This window comes from Corvus kubaryi, unplaced genomic scaffold (assembly GCF_017639235.1).
Source record: "Corvus kubaryi isolate FWS band 111438036 unplaced genomic scaffold, C.kubaryi_AGA036_p1.0 65109, whole genome shotgun sequence".
In the NCBI taxonomy this organism is placed as follows: domain Eukaryota; kingdom Metazoa; phylum Chordata; class Aves; order Passeriformes; family Corvidae; genus Corvus; species Corvus kubaryi.
In genome coordinates, this window is record NW_024581772.1 from 96,915 (window position 1) to 118,224 (window position 21,310).

Genomic DNA, 21,310 nt, shown 5'->3' on the forward strand with positions numbered 1-21,310 from the left:
GATGTATAATCTTATTTATCAAAAAGCATTTGTATAATTAAACACGAATATCATAAAAGGTTGCCTTAGGTCATCATTTGCATGAGTAAGTAATTTGTAGAATGTCAGGTACAATAGACAGAATAGATGGATGTGTGAGCATATAGGGTTAAATTAGACTCAATATTAGCCAACCACATAGTGATCAATCAGAATGATAGATCTAAATGGCAATACAAGAGGACTGTCTGAGCGATTTTTAGTGTAAGTATTCCTTAGTAAGCTTTCATGTCGAGCAGTTCTAACTACACTAAAACACATTCTTATGCGATCTACTTTGGGCACTGGTCCTGGGGAAGGGAATGTTGGGACTATGTCTTGAAAAAAGCCAGGAGGTTTAGAAGTACCAGGTCTTCAAAACTGACCCTGAGTCTTTCCAGCTTGCGATATTAATTTCCAAGAACACAGGATACTGCACAAGGAGCCATGGGACGGAAAACAGATAAAAACAACTACAGTGGCTTTGAAGGCTGTGGTTCTGCCTATTACAAACCCAAAGATCTTTCCTGATTCCATCAGTAACATACAGAACTATACTAAGTACAGATGATGCCCTGCAATAAAAAGCTCAGCCAAAGCACTTTCATTTCAGTGGAATCAGTAATACATCTTTGTTGTGAACTATTAATAAAGTCAAACTCTGTTCACTTTACTGCAGTAGGTCAAACCCTGTATCTCAGTTCAGTTCCAGCTGCTACAAAGATTTACCCACAGTCATTCATTTCAAGGGGCATATTTCTTTGTGGAAAGAATAAACCACATATGGAAAAAGCAGCTCTGAGTGTGGCACTGGCACCAGCTCAGCACTTACCTGGGCTCAAATGCTCCAGTTATATCCAGGCTCTGGCCTTAATGAGAAGGGAGTGTAACAGTGACGGACCAGACCTGCTGAGCAAGCTGCCCACAACTAAAGTGAAGGTGATGAGTTAGGAGCAGAGCCTTCCTGTGTAGCACAGGAATTCAGCTTCAGAATGGGATTCCCAAGGAATTTTGGAGGAGAGAGGGATGCAACTCACTTGGCAAACAAACGCTTCACCAAGGGTTGGATGGAGAGAACTCCCTTCATCAATCCCTCACCTATCATAGGTGCATACACCTTGTCTTTTAGGAAGAAGTCTTAAGTCACAGAATCACAGAATAAGCTGAGCTGGAAGGGACCCGCAAGGATCATCGAGTCCAACTCCCGGCCCCGCACAGGACCATTCCCAAGAGTCACACCATGTACCCAATAGTGTTGTCCAAATGCTTCTTGAACTCTGTCAGGCTTGGTGCTGTGACCTCTTCCCCAGGCAGCCCACTCCTGTCACTAGGAAAGGGCCAGGAGCCAGAAAAGGCCACTGTCACAGAAGATCCCCATCCCAAGCAGCACGTGGTCCTCTCGTGCCACAGAACTGAGAGATTTATAGCAGAGGTGAGTCCTTCTGACCCTGGGACATTCTGTTCCCCATTATCTCATTTGCTCTTGTATTTTGCGCAGGACTAATGTGCATTTCGGAGGAAGTAAAAGAGCAAAACAGAGGGCTTGGAATTCCTGAATGTTTCTACTGTCACAGCAGCCCAGTCACCCCTGGGAAAAACAGAGAGAAAGAAGGAAAAAGAATGAAAGAAAGAATGACAGTGGGGAGGCCATCATTTGTCCCAGTGCCAATTTCCGCTTCCACAGCTGCATCCAGAACTTCATCACTGGGTGCCAGCAGTTTTGAATTGCTTAAATAGAAATGAAGACATATCCTGTCCTGAAAACTGTGGACAAAATAATGGGAACATGATGTGCATATGAGTGTGTGGTTGCTTTGAGCCTGGGAATGGGCTGAAACCAGAAGAAAAGCAACAGCAATGTTTTTGGAGAAGCACTGCCGCCTTCCCTCTCCTCTGTTGCAGTGCCCTGTATCAGATACCACAGTTGTGGGTTGGGAGCCCGACTGATGAAGGGACGTCCTGCTTGTGTGAGCAGGGAGGTGACAATGACATGCATATACTCCTTAACTGGCTCCTGATGCACTTCCATCTCCTTCCTTCGGTGAGAACAATGTAGCAAGGCCTCTTGTACTTGAGCAACCTTCAAAGCATCTTCCTGAGCTGATGGTGTTGTCCTCACACACTGCAGTTTATTGTCACCTCATCACCAGGTCTGAGGTCATTAGTGTGGCCTGGGGTTCTAATAATAATCTTGTAAAAACAATTCCAATCCAGTGCAGCCTGGAGGAGACTGAGGGGACACCTCACCATGGCCTGCAGCTTCCTCATAAGGGGCAGTGAAGGGACAGGCACCAATCTCTGCTCTCTGGTGACCAGTGACAGGACCAGAGGGAACAAAGCGGTGTCAGGGGAGCTTTAGGTTGGATACCAGGAAAAGGTTCTTCACTCAGAGGGTGGTTGGGCACTGGAACAGGCTCCCCAAGAAAATGGTCACAGCACCAAGCCTGGCAGAGCTCAAGGAGGATTTGGACAACGCTCAGGTGCATGGTGTGACTCTTGGGGTGTCCTGTGCAGGTCCAGGAGTTGGACTTCGATGATCCTTGTGATTCCCTTCCAACTCAGGAGATTCTGTGGTTCTGTGACTCTACGCTCATCCCCTTCCATACTACAGCTAAGTGGTTAAAGGACTCCTTCAGGAGTCAGGTAACTGAGGTTCAATCACATGCTCCAACAGAGGCAGTTGGGCCTGCTGCCCTCTGGAGTGGGAATGCCTGAGTGGATGACCCATCTCTGTTCTTGGGATGCTGCCAGTGATCCCTTTGAAGCTGTTTCATTTTCCATGAACACAGTTAAACCAAAGTTGACTGGGCAGAGGAGGAGCAAGCAGGAGCAGACATGATTCCCCAGCCCAGCACTTCCCTACAGAGGTTGAGGGGAAGTTGATGTCCACACCATGCTGCCACATGCCTGTCTCTCTGGAAAAAAAGGCTGAGGTCACGGCCACATTTGTGTGGGCCTGACAGACAGACATGCTCTGAGCCTGCCTTCTAGACAGACACCAGCTACTCAGCCCTGCCAAGACATGTGTCCAGCAGAAACCCCCTCGGTATCTGTGAGTCTGTAACGCCAGTTTCTGAGACAGCTGTGACAGCTAAACAGGACTTCTGAGGATCTAAATTCCAGATTTACACTGACCTTAGCTGGATTCCCTTAACTCCCTTTGTTTCTGCTCAACCATCTGTAAAAGGATGGATGGTTATACAAATATTTCCCTGTGAGAATTGCTGTCCAAGTAAATCCTGGTCAGTGTTTGGAAACCCGGGGCAGTAAATCCCCAGAACTGATGGAAATACTGGTGTTTAGCCACTTCTTTGCAGGAAAAAATGGGGCAGCATGGCAACAATATCCACAATGAGCAGTGTCTTTAAAATCAGAGCTCATGGCTTCTCAAAAAGTCACCACTAAAAAGTCATGGATAGAAGCTGTTGGCTGGCTAGCCTGGTTAAACTGAAATTTCATGATTTAGACTTTCGTAAAAAGCTGTTTGAGGTAAAAAAAAATCTTTATAAATTGTGATATAATCAACGCCGAAAATATTCAACCTCATTAATAGAGAAATAAAAAGAGCGTAATAGGCAGCAGTATTATCTTCTTAGAATTATGAAAGACAATACAGGAACACGGGGCAAACAAGAAGCAATCACATCTTAGGGATGTATTGAATGACAAAACATAGACAGCAGAAAGCCAAGAAAAGTTTCTTCTATCTTGACTTTCTGAATATTCTTCCTCGACAAGCATTAAGTCTGACATCATGGTGCATGGCTCAGCACCCTGCCAAAAGATGTGTTGTTGTTAATTGCTGCACTGTCCCAAAAAAACCAGGAGAGGGCTCTGAAATCAGCTATGAAGGGTTACTAATTAATGTTTTATCAATCTGCTGGCCCCTGGCTCAGACTGCACTTTGAAGTGGAGCCAGAGAGAGAAGAGAGGGGGGAAAACTCTCTGGAGACCGTATATTCAGAGGACTGAAGAATTCCAGTTACAGGTAACTAAGCTTGGTTTTTTCCATCATAAATTGAGCCTTCACAGATCTCTGCTCCTGGAAGAAACCTGTGATCAGTCACTCAAAATGATCACAGGACAACCTCAAGGTTCATTGGCACAGCAAGAAGGGGCAAAACCTATGAGGAATAGGATGAGAAGTTCTGAGAAGAGAGTCACCTTAACACGGTGAACCTGTTCAGGCTTAGTAGAGCTAACAACCTATAAGGGCAGAAACAAGGGGACCAAAATCACCTGGGGTACAGATACACAAAAATCACATTACTGTAGATGCTGACAGTGGAAGAAGCCTGTGAGATGACTTCCATGCCTGAACCACACATACTCATCTGCTGCAACACTCTTGAAACCCCAAATCTGTAGCAAGGAATCTTTGAACTCAAAGTCCTGCAAAGGGGACCCTCAAGCAGCCAACAGCCCATGGAGAATGTGAAACTCTCCCTTATTGGAGAGATCTCGCTGGGCAGAAGGGTGCTGGGGGCAGCTCGCCTCAATGAAGGCAGCAGTCCTGAGCTGCTCCTGACTTCCCAGCTCAGGAAGAGCTGGGATACTCTGCATAGCATGGAGGCCAGATGCTTCTCACCCCTCCTGTTTGCAAGAGAGCAAGCCAAAGAGCTGATTACCAACTAGCAGCGGCTTCTGGCTCCCTCCAAGAGGCACTGTGCCTTGTGCTGCTTCATGCTGTGCTTAGTCTGTGGTCCATCACAGGTGCTTCTCTGAGAGACAAGATCTCAGCTCTGAATGTGTCAGCAGCTGGCACCAAGTTCCTGCAGGCACTCAGAAAACAACCTTTTGCCTTAGAAAAAGCCTCATTTGTAAGTCACTACCTCTCCTGGGCTTTGAGCAGTGCTCAGAGCTGTAGGGCAGTTAATGTAGGGCTATAGGTTCTGGGGAACCACAAGGTCAGATCAAGCCAGCCCTTTTACACGTGCATGTAACTCTACTTCTGTGTGTAAGAATCAAGTACAACTTGGATTTCTGCTCTTATGGCAAGCAAAGACTTCACACACCTGTGGCTTCTGGTCTTTCCAAAAAGGACTAAATGCTGGCACTGCTTGGCACATGCCGGGAGAGACAAACTGTAGCAGAGTGGTTTGTACCGCTTCTCTCTTTCTGAAGCTGTTTCATGGAGACCTCAAAGACCCAGCACTACTTTGAAACTTTGCTTTGTATTTCTTGATTCAGATATGTTCCATTTCTAACCCTGCACTTACATAAATGCAGAGTTTTCACAGAATAATTCTTTTCCAAGATAGCAAGATATTTTAGGGTCATATAAGATCTGACATCAGTAAATTCAGAAACACAGCCCCCAGTTTTTGGTTACATTCAAACAGCAATATTCAAGAAAACTGAAGAGACTACAATCTTGGTTGAAATTAGAGAAAACCAAAGGACCTCCCTCTCACCATCAATTGCAGCATCCTTCACAAGTCTTTGTGAACTGACTGCTGTACTGGCTGGCTAATTTGGAGTTACTTATGTGATGCCAGCAGAGCTCAGAACACAGAGCATGTCTACCGAAATCTTGCATTCAGCATTGGGGTAATGTATTCACATCTGGGCACTTCAGTGTCAGGCAGGTATTAGAAAAGCAGGAAGTTTAAAAAGTAGGCACAGTTTATGGTAGACAGAGCAAAGGCAAGGGAAAGAAAGTAACACATCCATTCATGAGCAGGGGTAAGAGAAGGTAGTAATCAAATGTGTGCTTTCTGATTGCTCCTTCTCAGATCCAAACTTTTCCCTCTTCAACATTGTTAGTCTCCTTATGGAGGTCATAAACATATAATGGGATAGATTTCAGGTCCAGGCTTCCAGCACTGTGATAATTAGAGCCTCTTAACATTGCTATTCATCTCCACTGTTCAAATGCTAATAATAAAAGTACTAAACCCATTCTGGAGAAGGCAAAGACAATAGGCAAAAACTTTGGGACTTAAACAAAATTACTAAATTTTAAAGGAAGCTCATTCCATATGACATAGTATAATGTCCGTAATTAATGAGAGATGTAAAAAGGTTTAACTCTAAAAGATAGAAAATTAAATCATTTGTTTCCTATGGGTATATAATGAGATAGTTACCAAGTTCCCATGAGAGAGATAAGCAGATATTAAAAGGTCTTTCCAATACCTGTAATGGCTAAGGGCAACAGCTAATTCAATAGATTCGATCAAAATCACCACTTCTTTCTTTGCTTCTGATTTATTACTTTGGCTGTAGTTAGTCATCACTCATTTTAGTTTGCTTTTCAGCAGTCATAAATTATGCCTCATAAATAAAAAGATACAATCAAGGAAATCATATCAAGCCATCTAGAGCCCTGGAGTATACTTTCCCCTGGTACTCACACTAATGTCTTTTTAAAGGATAGCTTGCCATGGTTTTGAATATGTCAGAATCACAATTTACTGAGGTCTTGCAAGAGTGGTGCTCGAAGAGTCTCACTGGTAAATCTGGATGCCAACAAATACAGTCTAATATCTGTATGTAATTTAATGAAAAAAAAAATCAAGCTTTTGTAAAAAAAACAAGCTTTTGTTGCATCAACACACCTGAATTTAAGACTGTGTTGACAAGAGAAACATACTGCCTGAGGTGGGGCTTACTGAGTAAAATTACATGGTTTCAAATGGCCCTTTTCCCTATTGTGTGCCTTCTACTAGGGGAAAGGAAGTATCTCATTCTGCAAAAGGATATTTCAGGTAGGTATCATCATTGCATCAGTGAAACAACATAGTTATGTCTGCTTTACTTTTCAGAACCTGAGGTCAAGCTTGGTAGTCTAATGCAGATGTAGTATGAGAAAATCTCTTTAACTGGAAGCAGAAACCTTGTAAGAACAAACAATCTTACAAACAAAATAACAAGCAGGGAATGGAAGAAAGAACTCTTTCTTTTTTTAATGTCTCTGCTTTGCAGTGCATCTTTCTGTCAGAGAGATGGGAAGAAATGGGGAATTAAAACAATGAAGAGGAGCCAGATATGAGGGATACTACACATGGGTGACAATCCATCACTGGTCAGTTGGAAAACCAGTTTTACCCCATTTTAAACTGCAGAAGTCACTGACCTGTTTGTCAGTAACTAAGCAGCACAAACTGGAGCTCAGCCAACAATTTGACAGATAGGCTGGTAAACCAAGTGTCCTTCCTGGCATTGGAAAGTGACCAAGAGGGCTGACATATTCTACACCCCATGTAGTTGGTCCTTCCTTAATCTTCATGACTTTGCACCCATTTTTTTTCTCTTTACCTCTACAAAGTCAAAATATGATTTGTTTTCTCTTTGAGAGGACCCAATACATATTTACCCTGGTGTGTCTCAGGGTATTTCCTAGACCCTTCACTTGGCTGCAGCAACAGGAGGCTGAGAAGGACTCCACACACAGGAGGGATGCTGTGCCTCCAACAGTGGTCAGAGGCAGGCAGCTCCAGCACTGCAGACCCTATTTGGTGCATTGAACAGTCCTCTTGGAGAATAAACCTCTGCAGGGAGCCATAAACCTTTCTGAAAAGGGACAATTGTAATCTTCGGTCTTTTACATGTTCTGTGCCTGCCAAATAGAAATAAGGATGTGTCCTAAACCAGGAAGACATTAAGCCATTAATCTAAAGAAGCAGTTTTAAGAACACAATTAAGTGCAATCGTGGAGGAGTGATACTGCATTTGCATGGAAATCACACCATACTGTGACAGCTCTGCTTTGCTCTAAATGCCACAAAGTCTCTGCTCGGAAGGGCCTTTCCTTAGCTGAGAAAAGCAGGTTTGGCTCTATAGGCTGCTAGATGGTAGCACTGCACACGTCTTTCAGTGACTCCTGAGGAGGGCTTACACATTCTGCTTCAGAAATATTCAAGGAATCAAAGGATTGCACTTGCAAACTCATTAGGCATCATGAGTTGTAATGTTTGCTTAAGTCAGGGGGTGTTTCAGGAGATGATGCAATAGCACATATTTAATAGAGTTGGGGATATCAGGCAGAATTCCAACAAATACCTAGAAGTTGCTCTAGAAAATGCAAATATCTAAATGTGCAACTAGACCAACAGAGGGAATTTTGAAGATCTAAGTGTTTTGGAGTACGGAACAGTAGGCACTGTATGACATGTAAAAACCCACTGAAACCTAGTAGGTGCTGATATGCTCATGTAGATGCTGGCCCTTAAAGTATAAATAGGCTTCCTTGAAGAATAGTGATCAAGCATTTCAGGGCCATAGTCCCTTTTGTCATCACGAGCTTCTAAACTCACTTCATCATTTCTGGAAGTGCAAATTTTGCACCTAATTTTATAAAACCTAGTATTCAGCTGAAGTTTCCAGGAAAACAAACAAAAAACAACAAAACAAACCAACAAACCCAATGAAAAAAACTCTCAAAAAACCCCCATATTCAAAAGTCCTGGTTTCAGGTCCAAAGAAGCTATTAGAGCATTGAACTAAATCTCAGTATCTCCAAAAATGCCGGAGAGAGTCCCATCACAGCACTTTGATTTTATCTGCATTCTGCTGGAGGAAATTCAGATGCATTTAAAGTTTTATGTCCAGCAAACAAGCCTCAAATGCAGAGACAGGAGAATCAATATCCAGCTTAAGTGAAATATAAATCTGGGTTTCATCAGCATAATAGCAAAAGCCAAGCCCTACACTTATGAATAACTTGTCTCACAGGCAAGATATAAATTGTCAACAATGGAGAGGCTCAGAGTAGATCCCAGAGGACTGCTGCAAGTGACTTCAGCAGAAGACAAACAGATGCATTGAAAAACCTCTCATGGTGAAATAAATGGCCACTGGTGAAAAAAACCAAAAATGATTTAGAGTTCCAATCAAAAGCTCAGCCTGGTTATGGAGCAGAACCAAGATAAAAAGCTAAGTCTTGAATACAGCACAGTAAAGCACAGGAATCCGATCAAGAGGCTTCTTTTTTTTTTTATTTTTCACTGATAAGTCATTAAAAATGTTGGCTGAAGAAAGTCTCTGTGGTATCAACTTCCCAAAAAACAGCTTCTGACTGAGATAATTAAAAGTTAGTCCAGCTGAGAACATCACACAGCCAATACCTACAACATACAGCTTGGAGAGCTTTACTTCATCTAAGAAAGATTCCTAAAAAGTATGGTTTGAGTCTGCTACCAATGCTTGCTGTCTACTCAGCCCCATCTGCACTTGAATTCTCATTCCTCACAGATCCTGACTAAAGCAGAAAGGAAATCTGGTCTAACAATAGTTCGGCTGACACAGGCTGTACAGTCTCCATCCTTGCATCTGCAAGGAGGGAGGACTTGATCCAAAACTCAGCTGGACATAGCCCTGAGAGCCTGCTCTATCTGGACCTGCTTCAAGCAGGGAGTTAGGCTAGATGCCTTCTGGATGTCCCTTCCAAACTGCACGACTTGGTGAGTCTATGACACAGATACATACAGCAGCTGGACAGAATAATGTGATAAAGCAAGATTTTAGGTTTAATTCTTCATGGTTTCTGGCTACTAAAAACGAAAAAGCAACAGCAGTGGAGCAGAGCTGTCAAAGAACCTGATCTACACAGTGTGCTCTCATCAAACTTGCAGATGACACCAGACTGGAGGGACCAGGTGATATGCTGAAGGGCAGATCTGCCAGTCAGAAGGGCTTGGAGAATGGGAATTTCAGCAAGACAGATGCAAAGTCCTGCTCCTGGGGAGAAATAACTTCTTGCACCCTCACAGGGTCAGCATTACTGACCAACTAGTGAGCACCTCTGCTTGAAAGGACCTAAAGGTCTTAGTAGATAGAAAGTTGAATACAAGCCAGCAGGGTAATTTGGCAGCAAAGATGGCCAACAGCCTGAGCCATTTAGCAAAAGCACAGTCAGACAATTAAAGAAGTGATTACCTGCCTTTATTTAGCGTCTGTTTTGTTTTGGCCCCCAAATACGAGAAAGATATTGATAAATTGGAGCAAGTTCAGTGGAAGGCCACCAAGGTAATCAGGGGGTTGGAAAAATTTGCCTATAAGGAGAAGCTGTGGGACTTGGGTTTGTTCAGCCTGAGGAAGAGATGGCTTCGGTGGGACCTGATTGTGGCCCCCCAGCACCTACCCACAGGCTAATGAGAGGGTGGAGCCTGTTTCTTTACTATAGTATGTGGTGGGAGGGGACAAGAGAAAACAGGTATAAGTTCAAGCAAAAAAGGTTCAGGCTGAACAAAACAAAAACCCTTTTTTGCAATGAGGACAGCCAGGCAATGGAGCAGACTGTCTGTAAGGTTGCAGTCTCCTCCCCAAAGGTTTTCAAGATGCATCTGGATAGAGCCCTGCAAAACCTCATCTGACCTCTTTACTGACCCAGGCAGAAAGTTGGGCTGGCTGGCCTCCTGAGAGCCCTTCCAACCTGAATGATCTTGTGATCCTATAAAGCAAATGAGCCTGTAAAAGAAAGATTGCACCACCTAGCTCAAGACATGGAATGCACTGCTTCAGGTATATATGAAACAAAATGAGAAATAACACCAACCATCAACAGCAAAGTCACTTTTGAACCTCTCAAAAAATGTGCTTGTTATTCTAATGACTGATTTAAAGAGAAAACAACCCCAGTCCCTCTTAATGTAAACTGCTCTAAGATCATAAATTAAAAATTAATTCACAGTAGATTGGGGGAGGATGGAGAAAGAAAAAAAGAGTACTAAAAAAAGGCTGCCTTCTAAGAACTAGAATTTCCCTTAACAGGGACTTGCTGAGGCTCTGGAGGGTACAAAAACATTTAAGATACACAGGCACCTACCACTAAGCTAAAGAAAAACAAATGCTGAATGAATGTATTTCTTGTATGAAATTATTTTCAGCTTTTCAACTCCTTAAAATACATTCACAATAAACATTCAGGTTTCACAATGCTATTAACATTAGAACTGAGATGTGTATGTTCATTGTAAGTGTAAAGTAAGGCTCTCAAAGTGTACTGAAATCATAATCAGAGCTGCTAAATAGCTTCAATTCCCACCTGATATTCGTACTCTGTGTAAGGCAGCAACTTCTCGTCTTTGAAGGAGGTTGACGAACCGTTGTAAACAAGTGAGAGGTCTAAATTTATGTGAGCTTGAGTTGTTCGCCTCCTGTAAAGTTCATAGTACAAAATCTTCCCGTTTGGCTGCTTGGGGCCGGTCCACAGGATGGAAGCAGTCGACTGGAAGCCGCCGGCTGTTTGTATTTCAATGAGAGGGGCCGGCTGCACTGCCGGCGGCGCCTCCAGCGTCTGTGCTGATGCCCACTCACTGGAGGCACAGCCCAGCTCCGTGCAGGCTTGGAGCTGGACTTCGTACCTTCGGGAACGCAAAGCAGGAGAAAGGTGATTAAAACGCTGCAGATACAAATATAAACTGTGCGTGAGATCTGGCAGATTTCTCAATTTCCCCCGGTCTTTGGAAATTTTATATAGGAACACAGTTTGTATGAACACACAGATTATGTGCTGTGCTTTATATAGCAAAGAGGAAGAACACTGTCTTCTGGGGTATTCTTTGGGTGTGGTTTGGGTTTTTTCAGAGCACAGTTAACATCTGCAGGAGTCAAGTGATCAAAATCATTTTGATGATATAAATCAAAATGATGATTCATTGTAAGAGATGATTTGGATGTCATTTGAGAGCTGTAGAACTCCACTCTATTACTCTCTTTGGATTTAGATTAGTTATATGTAAATAGTAGACAAACTTATCAACCATGTAACACACACAAATTATGCTTACACAAATACATAAGGAAAGGTCAGGTAAATAATCAAGAATTAGTGAGGAAGATACTACTTCAGTATCAAGTGTGCTTCTGCAGGAGAGTCTGGTGCCCTCCCTTAAGTTTTAGCTTTCACTTAATCACAAGTCACTCGTTTCCAGCTCAAGGGTTCAACCATGTTCCTGGTGTGACCCCATTAATATCAACTCAACTACACTGTGAATGGGCCAGCTACTACAACTTTGGTCTCCCCACCCCAAATGTTGTCAACTAAAGCCCTATTTATTCTCAACAGCAGACACCATGTGAAAGATAAACCAGTACAAGATCACAGGTTTCGGAGTCTATAGCAGAGTGCTGAATTACCCCTTCTATTAATTACAACCTAAGTCAACACTATGTACTTCGCTAAGATGATATAAAGCTGGTGTTACTATAAATTTAAAGGAAAACAAATCCTTGTTTTATTATTTCCTTTTTAGCAAACAACCCCATGGGTCTGACTATCTGTTTAAGCAAGATGGCTGAGTTGTCTGCCAGCCCACTGCCCCACCCCACAGCATTTATTCAACAAATGAGTTCTTCCATACTTACCGGCAGTAGGGCTGTAGCTGTGCCACTATGTATGACCGTCTCAGAAAGGAAACATGAGAAGCATCAAAGTCAAAAGTCTTCTTTCCTGTTTCGCCAGGCTTGTGGACTGAGACTGTGTAGTTTCTAATGTCACCGTTTACTTTGATAGGAGGATCCCAGGCCACCAAAATCTCACTGGAAGACCATGCCTGCAGCCTAGGAGGCAACATCCCAGATGGAGCAGAGGGGTTGGTTTTTATCCGAGCTGAGGGACTGGTCGCGCTGCCCTGGCTGTTATTTGCTGTGACAGTGTAGCTGTACTCCATGCCTGGCGTTAGGGTGAAATCAAGATACCGAGTTTCCAGACCAGAGTACACAAGTACACCATCCCTCCTTAGGTCATAGCTTGTGATTTTGCCATTGGGCTTATCTGGGAGTTTCCATGTGATTTCAATTGACTCTGAGCCCATGACCAGCAGCCTGGGAGCTTCCATATTTAATGGTGGAGCCTCCATGGTCATCACAGACTGAGACGTGCTAGAGGTGCAGCCCCCAGCAGTACAGGCGACCAGTGCAAAATCGTACTGCGTGTAAGGCTGCAGGTTAGAAACCAACATTTGCAAACTTTTGCCAGGATAATACTCTTCATTGCCTAATTTCAATATGTACTTGGTGATATCTCCATTTTGTATTTGGGGAGGTGCCCACGATGCACTGATTTGAGTGGCACTGACAGCCCGCAGAGATGGGGGCTCCACCAAGGCAGGAGCTGCTTCCAGTGTCCGTATTGCAGCTGGCTCACTGGTAGAGCAGCCCCCCATGGTACAGGCAACCACTGCATAGCTGTACACCGTGTAGGGCAGCAAGTCCTCATCCACATAGCTGAGAGTAGCAGCGTCGAAGCTGAAAGGATAGAGAACATCATTCTTCAGCAGCCTGTATGACTGCAGAATGCCATTGGGCTGTGCCGGGGGCCTCCAGGATATGAGCACATTATGGGGGTTGGCCGACACCACGGATAACCTGGGGACAGCAAGACTTTTTGGGGCAGTTTGACTAGTCTTTGCCACTGTCCAGGAGCTGTCAGCATAGCCTGCTGCATTCCAGGTGCGTATTTTATATTCATATCTTGTCCATGGCTGCAAACCTTTATCATTATATGTGAATGTATTACTTTCAGTGTTATATTCTGTGAAAACAATTTTCTCATCTTCCGTTGTTGCTCCGTGCCCCACAACATTCTCTTCTGTGCGTCTGTGAATAACTTCATAGCGAATTATTTTTCCATTCGGATTAACTGGCTGCAACCAGCTCAGTTCAATGTTGGTGGCATTCACTGCCTGGATTACAGGTGCCATTTGGGACACTGGGGGAGCTTCATCTGTCCAGACTGGCTGGGGTGGAGAGCGAGTGCAGCCTGCTGCATTGCACGTCTCCAGCATGAGGGTGTACAGGGTGTACGGCTCGAGGCGCCGGAACAGGAACTGGCGAGATAAACCACTGTACTCCAGGTGGTCATCGCTGAAAACATTGTACATCTGGTGAATTAAGAAAGAAAAAGAAAGAAAGGCAGGCAGGGAAGGAAGGACAGAAGCCAGGATAAAAGGAAAACAAAACAAAACAATTTTTGTCAATAACAAGTAGATGAGATCCTTAATCTTTGCAATAGGGTAAGGACTATTAGCCAATGATTCAGAAACTTACTTCCTTGCTAGTAACAATCAGATCACTGATACAAAAGGAATGTTTTGATCCAATTTTCATGATTTCTTCATTTTGAATGCAGTAATAAATCACTTAGTGACAGTTTTCATTATATTTGATTGTTATCAAGTTTCATTGCGAGGCTCTCACAGGCCAGCAGAAAGCTTCTCACGGACTAGCTCTAAAGAAAATCACTTAAGGAAAAAAACCTCCAAATAAACCTCTGTAGTTGCAAACCTTGCAGGTAAAGGTTTACACTCAGTTGAAACCACTGAGCTAAAAGAAGTCTCAAATTTCAGAACAACATTCTGTCAAACCCAGGTTTTCTAGAAACACATTTTGGTGATGTTCAGTGTACAACAAGTAAGATTATGAGGTTTCATGTGCAGCTTTCTATGCATTAAATGAACAATTTGGTTCAGTGTAAATGAAAATTTACAGTCACAGAGTAGCACAAGGATGTTAATATTCATTTTAATAAAGTGACAAGCATAGAGAACTCACAGAGTGTCTTGTGCTTACATAGGACTTACATCTTATTTTAAACTATAATGCATACAGTTGAGTCTTTTTCAGCAAAAAATGTTTTAATTTGATATTCAGCATTTCCCTTCTCTTTTTTAATCAAGTGAACTGTCAAGATGAGTATTACCTTAATCACACCGTTGGGTTGGGAGGGCTCTGACCATTTCAGCAGCAGAGCCCTGCCATTTTCTTTCTTTTCCACAGTGAAGTCGCTCAGGCCACTGGGTGAAGCTTCCAAAGTTCGCACAGATGTCCAGGGGCTTGAAACCTGCCCGGCGTTGTTTACAGCTACGACATGAATATGATATGTTGTGAAAGGTTTCAATCCAAATAAATGAGCCTGATGCTTTGTTCCCTGAAGCAAGAATACAGATGTTTGAGTTAGTTAAAAAAGTAATCAGCATCTGTGGTTTATGTCACTTGGAAAATGAGGCCTCAGCTGTGGGTCACTTCTGACTGCTTTGCAGAATACCCCATCTGGTTACCAGGATTTTTTTGGGGGGTTTTTCATGATTGAACCTCAAAAAGAAATTAGGGTTTAAAAATACTATCTATCATTCTGGTGGAGCCTTTGGAGCTAATTCCTTGGGATTCCTCCACAGACTGAATCTCAGCTAGGACACAACTTACAGTTCATTCAGCATGTGTCTGAGCTTGCTCAGTGAGAATGAGGCCTCCTGAAATTGGACTCAAGCATGTAAAAATCTGTGGTACATGAGTGATTCCTGGCTCTACAGAAATCTTATCCCTCTTGTGTGTACATGTGACATTTCAGAGGCATGCTGTCCTGTTCAAGCTACTTAGGGCATTGTAATCTGGATAAACAGTTTGTGAATCCCACCAGGCTCAGCCAGGGCTGCAAGGACCGGGGCTGACCTGCTCCCACACCAGAGCACAGCCCAGCAGAGGGGTATGGTGGGGATGCAGGCTGATGGACATCAGCCATGGCCAGGAGCAGCCACTGGAGTCCCAGCGCACCCCAAACAGCATCTGACACAGACCTGACACTGCTCAGGCAAAGAGAGCCTCAGCACAAAGTCTGATCTAGGCAGGAGGGTGGAATTATTTTGAACAGTCACAAAAGGCACAGTGACCAACAAAAGAACAGGAGTAACATGTTCTAGTAGGAGACTGTGCAGATGTGTCTGATCAGAGGAGCAAAGAAAAAAAGGAGTTCAGCTGATCACTGATATATTTAATCTCATTTTTAGCTGTACTTTGGCATGAATTATATAGACCACAAGAAAGGGAGTGCAGGAATTCAGTTGCGTTCATGTGATAGAACAAGCTGAAGTCAATTTCCCTGTGTCAGTAAGTCGTATTAAGTTGTTAAATGCTAACATTTTCAATTGTTTAATATTTAAACATTTGTTAAGCTATCAGACTCAGAAACAAATTTTAAAGAAATATTAATTTATTTTTTAAAATATTAAAAGTTAGATCATAAATATTTAAATAGTTATTTCCTCAAAACAATGAGTTAGTCTTTTAGATAAATATAGCACAGCATTTGAATGACCATTATGAATATTAAATCTGAAGATGCCACAAGTACAGATTATAAACATACTTTTCTGATAAATGATTCCTTTTTTCTGTTAAACAGGGCAAACACTAGCAAGATTAATAATGCAAAAAAGTATAATTCTTTGTTAGGAATTCCCAGTCATCACTGCCAAAAAAGCATAAGCTGAAATGCAAATAGCAATCACTTCGAACAGATTATATATAAAAAAGCTCTGGCTGCCATGGGATATTTAGAGATATCTTTTGTCATAAGAAACATGGAAAGCATGTGGGCTATAAAGCAAAAACATATGTATATTATCAATAGCAGCACCTGTTCAATTACAGTTTATTTCGGTATGGAGAATTTCGTTCAGCCCCTAGATGGCAATACTATCAAACACTTTTTGTAACATGAGTACTTAATGATTAACAACGTGCGTTCAGTCATCCAACATACTCAAGGCAGCCATTAAAAAAATAACAAACCTGATTTCATTATAGATTCTTTTAATAAACATTTATGGCTTAGATCCTTGAAAGTGGAAGCGTTTAAACTGCCATAGCCAAAAAACCTATACAGCCGACTGCGAAATTATGAACTGCAGGTTAAAGAACCACGTTTAAATCGAGGCTCATGCTTAGCATAAAAATCTGGCATCAGAAATTATGTTGGCACAAAACATGATTAAAATTAGCTTTACAATTGGATGTAGTCTGTATTAATAGTTTTTATGAGGACAGTTATCTATTAGGTTTTCAAAACAGAACTTTTAAAAGCCTAAAATTTACATTCCGTGGTTCGGGGGTGGGGATGGGAGGAAGGGAGAACACAGCATTAAATTATTGCCCCTGAACTGCTACACAGAGGCTCTCTGAAGGTACAAACACATTATTAAAAACATCAGACAAAAAGCTATGGCTCTGCTTTTTAATGAGCTGCATCATCGAGTGGCTTCTTGTGACAGCAGTGCTACAGAACACTAGATTTCTGTTTTTTCTAAACAGAAAACCAGCATATTTTTCATCACCCTCTACCATTTTCCCACTAAACCCCAAGATTTAATTATTTACAACCCTCACTACACTTTGAAATGAAACAAGGATGGAGGGATTTCCTTGCCTGCAGTTCATCATGTTCTCTGGAGACTGCTAAACCATTCCTTCCAGGGATGACTTTTATCCCTGGCTCCTACAGATACTTCTTGAAGAGCAAACGGTTTACATGTATTTTTGTTTTGTTTGGTTTTGAAGTAAGCTCAGGGGATGTACTCCCAGAATACAGAGCCACGCTTTCTCCCCCTGCACTGCTGCCATTGCCAGTTGTGAATTTGCTCAGCTCAAAGGCTGATGCTGAAAAGAGGATGGATGGCAGACTCGGTGATTCATTTTAAGAATCACTTTATGTCCTCCCATGACATTTTCAGCCTAGAAATACTGTCCTGCTGGAATGGTCAAATATAAATTACAAAATACACCTTGCACTGATAGCACTGTAACTTTGGCTTCAGAGGACAACGACACAGCCTTAAACAGTGCGGGAACAAAATCATTGTCTGGAATATTCTCCCAGTCTTCTTCTGCAAAGCCATAAACTCATATATCCCATGTTTACACATGTTAACAGTCCAGATTTCATTCACCATTAAAAGAAAACCAACAAAATAAAATTTTAATGTGAACATTAAGATGTTCATAGACTGACTGACCATGAAATCCAATGGACTACAAGCCCATGCCCTCCTGCCTCCAACTGTGACGCATTCTCACTCCATCAGTCATTAAATTAAGAATAATCCAGCAAACATTTAAGTGTGTGCAGTCTCACATTCCTCCTCTATGGCCCTTTCATTCTTTCCATGTAAACACTTATAGAAATGGACATCTGAGGGAGGAGGGAGGTTGTGACAAGCCACTGTGACCTGATCACACTCTGTAGCCCAGAGCCCAGCCTTTGACACAGTCCTTGCTTCTGGCAGCCTGGTCTCCTCTCCTGGTGCAGCTCTGGCGGCACTACCACTACTTCCAGCAGGATCTTTGGTTTTGCTGTGTAAAATGCTTCACATGCTGCCAGTGGCAGCACAAGCTCTTAACAGCAACAAATACACTCCTCCACTAATTCCACTCTTCTAACTGTAAATTAGGATAAAAGTTATTTAAAATAAAACCTTGTTTTAACACATTTTTCAAAACATAAAACGAGAGAACATGAATCATGAATAATGTATCTGTCAAGATTTGCTTCAGATTGCCTTTTTTGTTTGTTTATTTTTTAATTCATGAACACAGAAGTCACTTAAAAGTCTGGAAACAAATTAGCATAGTCTTTCATGCCGTTCAAAGACAGTGGCATCCATAATGCAAGGTGCCTGCCTTCTTTGCTACCTCTTGGTCCTCCTCCCAGGCATGAGCAAGGCTGTACAGCCTTGAAGGGTCTGATGATTTTACACCGCCTACTGTGACTGCTTTTGACTACTTGAAGTGCCCCTAAGGTGGCAACAGGGTCAAGAGGTCTTTGTAGGCTGAAAATGATCAAAAATTAGCATTGATCTGTAGCTGTCAATAATACTCGGCACGGGTGGACTCCCTGCACAAATGTTTAAACTGCATACAACTACACAACCTAGTCATCTTTGAATCGATCGATCTGATGAAGCAGCACTTTCCAGGAGTGTCACTCTGGGCTTTTCCTCATCTTTCAAGGCAGGCCAGCTTACCCAGTTGCCTAGGTCTCAGGGCATGAGTTCAGACCATGACAGACACATCAGAAGATCTCTGAACCACTGAAGAGCTGCTCAACAGGCAGCTTGAGTATCTGTCCCTTCTTCAGGGGTAATCATCAAAGCTCAGCAAGTCATCACCAGTCATGTTAAGGTTAGGCTCTGGTTTCTTCTCTCTCCCTATCTTCTCTTTCTACCATAATCTCTCCTTGGCAGGTATCTTTTATAGCTGAATAAAAAGCTAGCTCATTCTTTCTACAAGCCTCTAACTAAAGTGGCATCAGACACTACCACGCTGTTAATTGGAGTAGTGGCACAGGGATCCAAGCCAGCTCTTTCATAACCCATGGACATAAACGATGGGAAGGCAGTTCAGTGGAACATCCCCTTGTCTAGAGGCAGAGATGGGGAACTCTCCCTGGAAAAGGGAGGAGAAAGCTATGGTCTCCTGACAGCCAGAAGATCAATCCCACCATCCTATGATGGAAACTTTCAAATTCCCCATCAAGGAAGTCAAACAGACTCCTCCACATGTGACAGAAGCAAGGGGGAGTGCTTGGGGGTTTATAAAGATACTCAGTTTATCCTCACCTTTGTCATTATCCTCTTATCCAGTTCCCTGTCTAATCCAGACTCTTTGCCATTTTCTGCAAAGCACTGGGAGCACTTCTACCTTGACTCTGATGTTCAGTCTTATTTCCCAGACTATTCTTAGCCCCTGCCTTCACTCTGAACATTGCACTGAGCTCCTATTCACATGCAAACAGTAACTTGTCCTTTGGGCTGCCTTCGCTCGCGGGCTTATATCATGCATGCGGTGTCTTTTCCATTTAAAAAATCTACTCTCTTCCTAAAGCCTTATGCTCAGATTCACAAGGATCTAACTTATGGATACACAAGTAATCTATGAGTCTATTCCTGTAGCAATGCGGACTGGAATATAAATTATTCCCATGTTAGTACTGAAAAACCTCAAAGGTTAGTCAAACAGAAACCAACATGTTATTCATTTAACCAGAAATTATCTTGCCTACAGGTAATCAGAATTTCCATTTTTTTACAAGAAATTGATGTTGTACTATTTATCTTCCTCCCAATTTGTATGAAAAAAAATTTAGACTTTTCATTAAACTTTTTTTTTGTAAATTTCACTCTTCAAATTTTTCATTTTAAGAACTTTGCATTTCGTGTTAGAATTTTAAAAATTGCCTTTCAACACCTATTTTTAATTTCAAATAATGATTTGATTATGTGATATGACCCAACAGGCTTTCAATAGCAGCAAAATGTACTACACAGGTAATAATTTTTATGGCAAATAAAAACCCAAAGAAATTAAAAAAGAAAACTAGACAAATATTTAAATAAAACTTTTTTAAGTTTGCAAATCCAGATTGTCCCTTATTAAGCCTGAAATAATTTTTAAACATTTTTGTCCAGGGCATGTTCATCCAAATTGTCTTTTGTTGAGATGAAAGGACACTCTTCCTCTCCCAGCCCAGAGATGGATCGATACACTTTCTTCTACAGTGGCAAGGAAATTACATTCAAAAAATTCATTATATTTGAGCCTGCTTTTCTATAAATAAATTTAGGAAATTTTAGTTTAGAAATGTATTAGAATAAATTCAGCCCACAAAGTAAAGCACATGAAATAGTTTCTTATTAAAACATAAATGTTGATTGTGTGATCATAAAGTGTTCTTTTTTTGAGATTCCTGGCAAAATGAATGCTTTCTCTTTTTTTAACTTTAAGAATGTTCTTGTAATTTATTTTTAAGACAAATGGTAGTTTTGCCATCAACACCAGAGAACACAACTTTTCTCTCCTCTGTGACCCCATGTTCTCATCCTTTCCTAACAGCACCATGCTAGCAGCATTTTTAATAAAAACCCAAATCTGCGCAGCCTGTTTCACTTGCCACATAACTGAATCACTTCCTATGCCAACTGTCCTACATGGGCTTGTGGACTGTACTAGGAACAAACCTTTAAAAACAGCAGTAATCTAAACGCAAAATATTCTGCAAATAACAACAATTGATACCTGATCTAAAAATATTACATTGCAATTCATTTTCCTCCTTCTTGGCAGGGCATGTAAGGAACTGTGAATTGCATGTAGCTGAATCTGTCTCATGGAGTTGCTGCCTATTTTCACAGGAGACAGTTTTCTTTCCTGGCATGGCTGGGACCTGCTGCAGTCTCACCGGGCATCTGAATCCCCAGCTTTGACTTGAAAGCAAAGCAACACAAAGAAAACTAGGATGCATTGCACATTAAAATGAAATCAGATAAAATCAAGTTGGCCTTTGGGTAGCAGTACACTTTTAAAACACCAATGATGTTGCACTTTTGATGGTAAAACCTTAAAGAAACCTCTTTGGGCAAAGTCAACATTGCTATTTCAGTGAGATTCTCCTCTTTCTCCTTCTCTTTTTTGCTTTTCTCTTCTTTTTTCTTTCATAATTATTTCTTTAAAATTCATCAAACATCACTGACTGGCACCTTTTCAAAAATGTATTTCCATCTGTATTTGTCTAATTTCT

General features: G+C 42.0%; 1 protein-coding gene across 1 annotated transcript in view; it reads right to left on the minus strand.

Annotated features, from left to right (window-relative positions):
• LOC121673025 (usherin-like) overlaps positions 1-14,909 on the minus strand; it is a 28,706-nt gene extending 13,797 nt beyond the window's left edge. The window contains exons 1-3 of the mRNA XM_042046042.1: positions 14,663-14,909; positions 12,328-13,844; positions 11,006-11,324 (exon numbers count right to left, since the gene is read on the minus strand). Coding sequence (XP_041901976.1) covers positions 11,006-11,324; positions 12,328-13,844 — 1,836 coding nt within the window. The 5' untranslated portion in view covers positions 14,663-14,909. The remainder of the gene's footprint in view (positions 1-11,005; positions 11,325-12,327; positions 13,845-14,662) is intronic.
• Between the last annotated feature and the right edge of the window lie 6,401 nt (positions 14,910-21,310).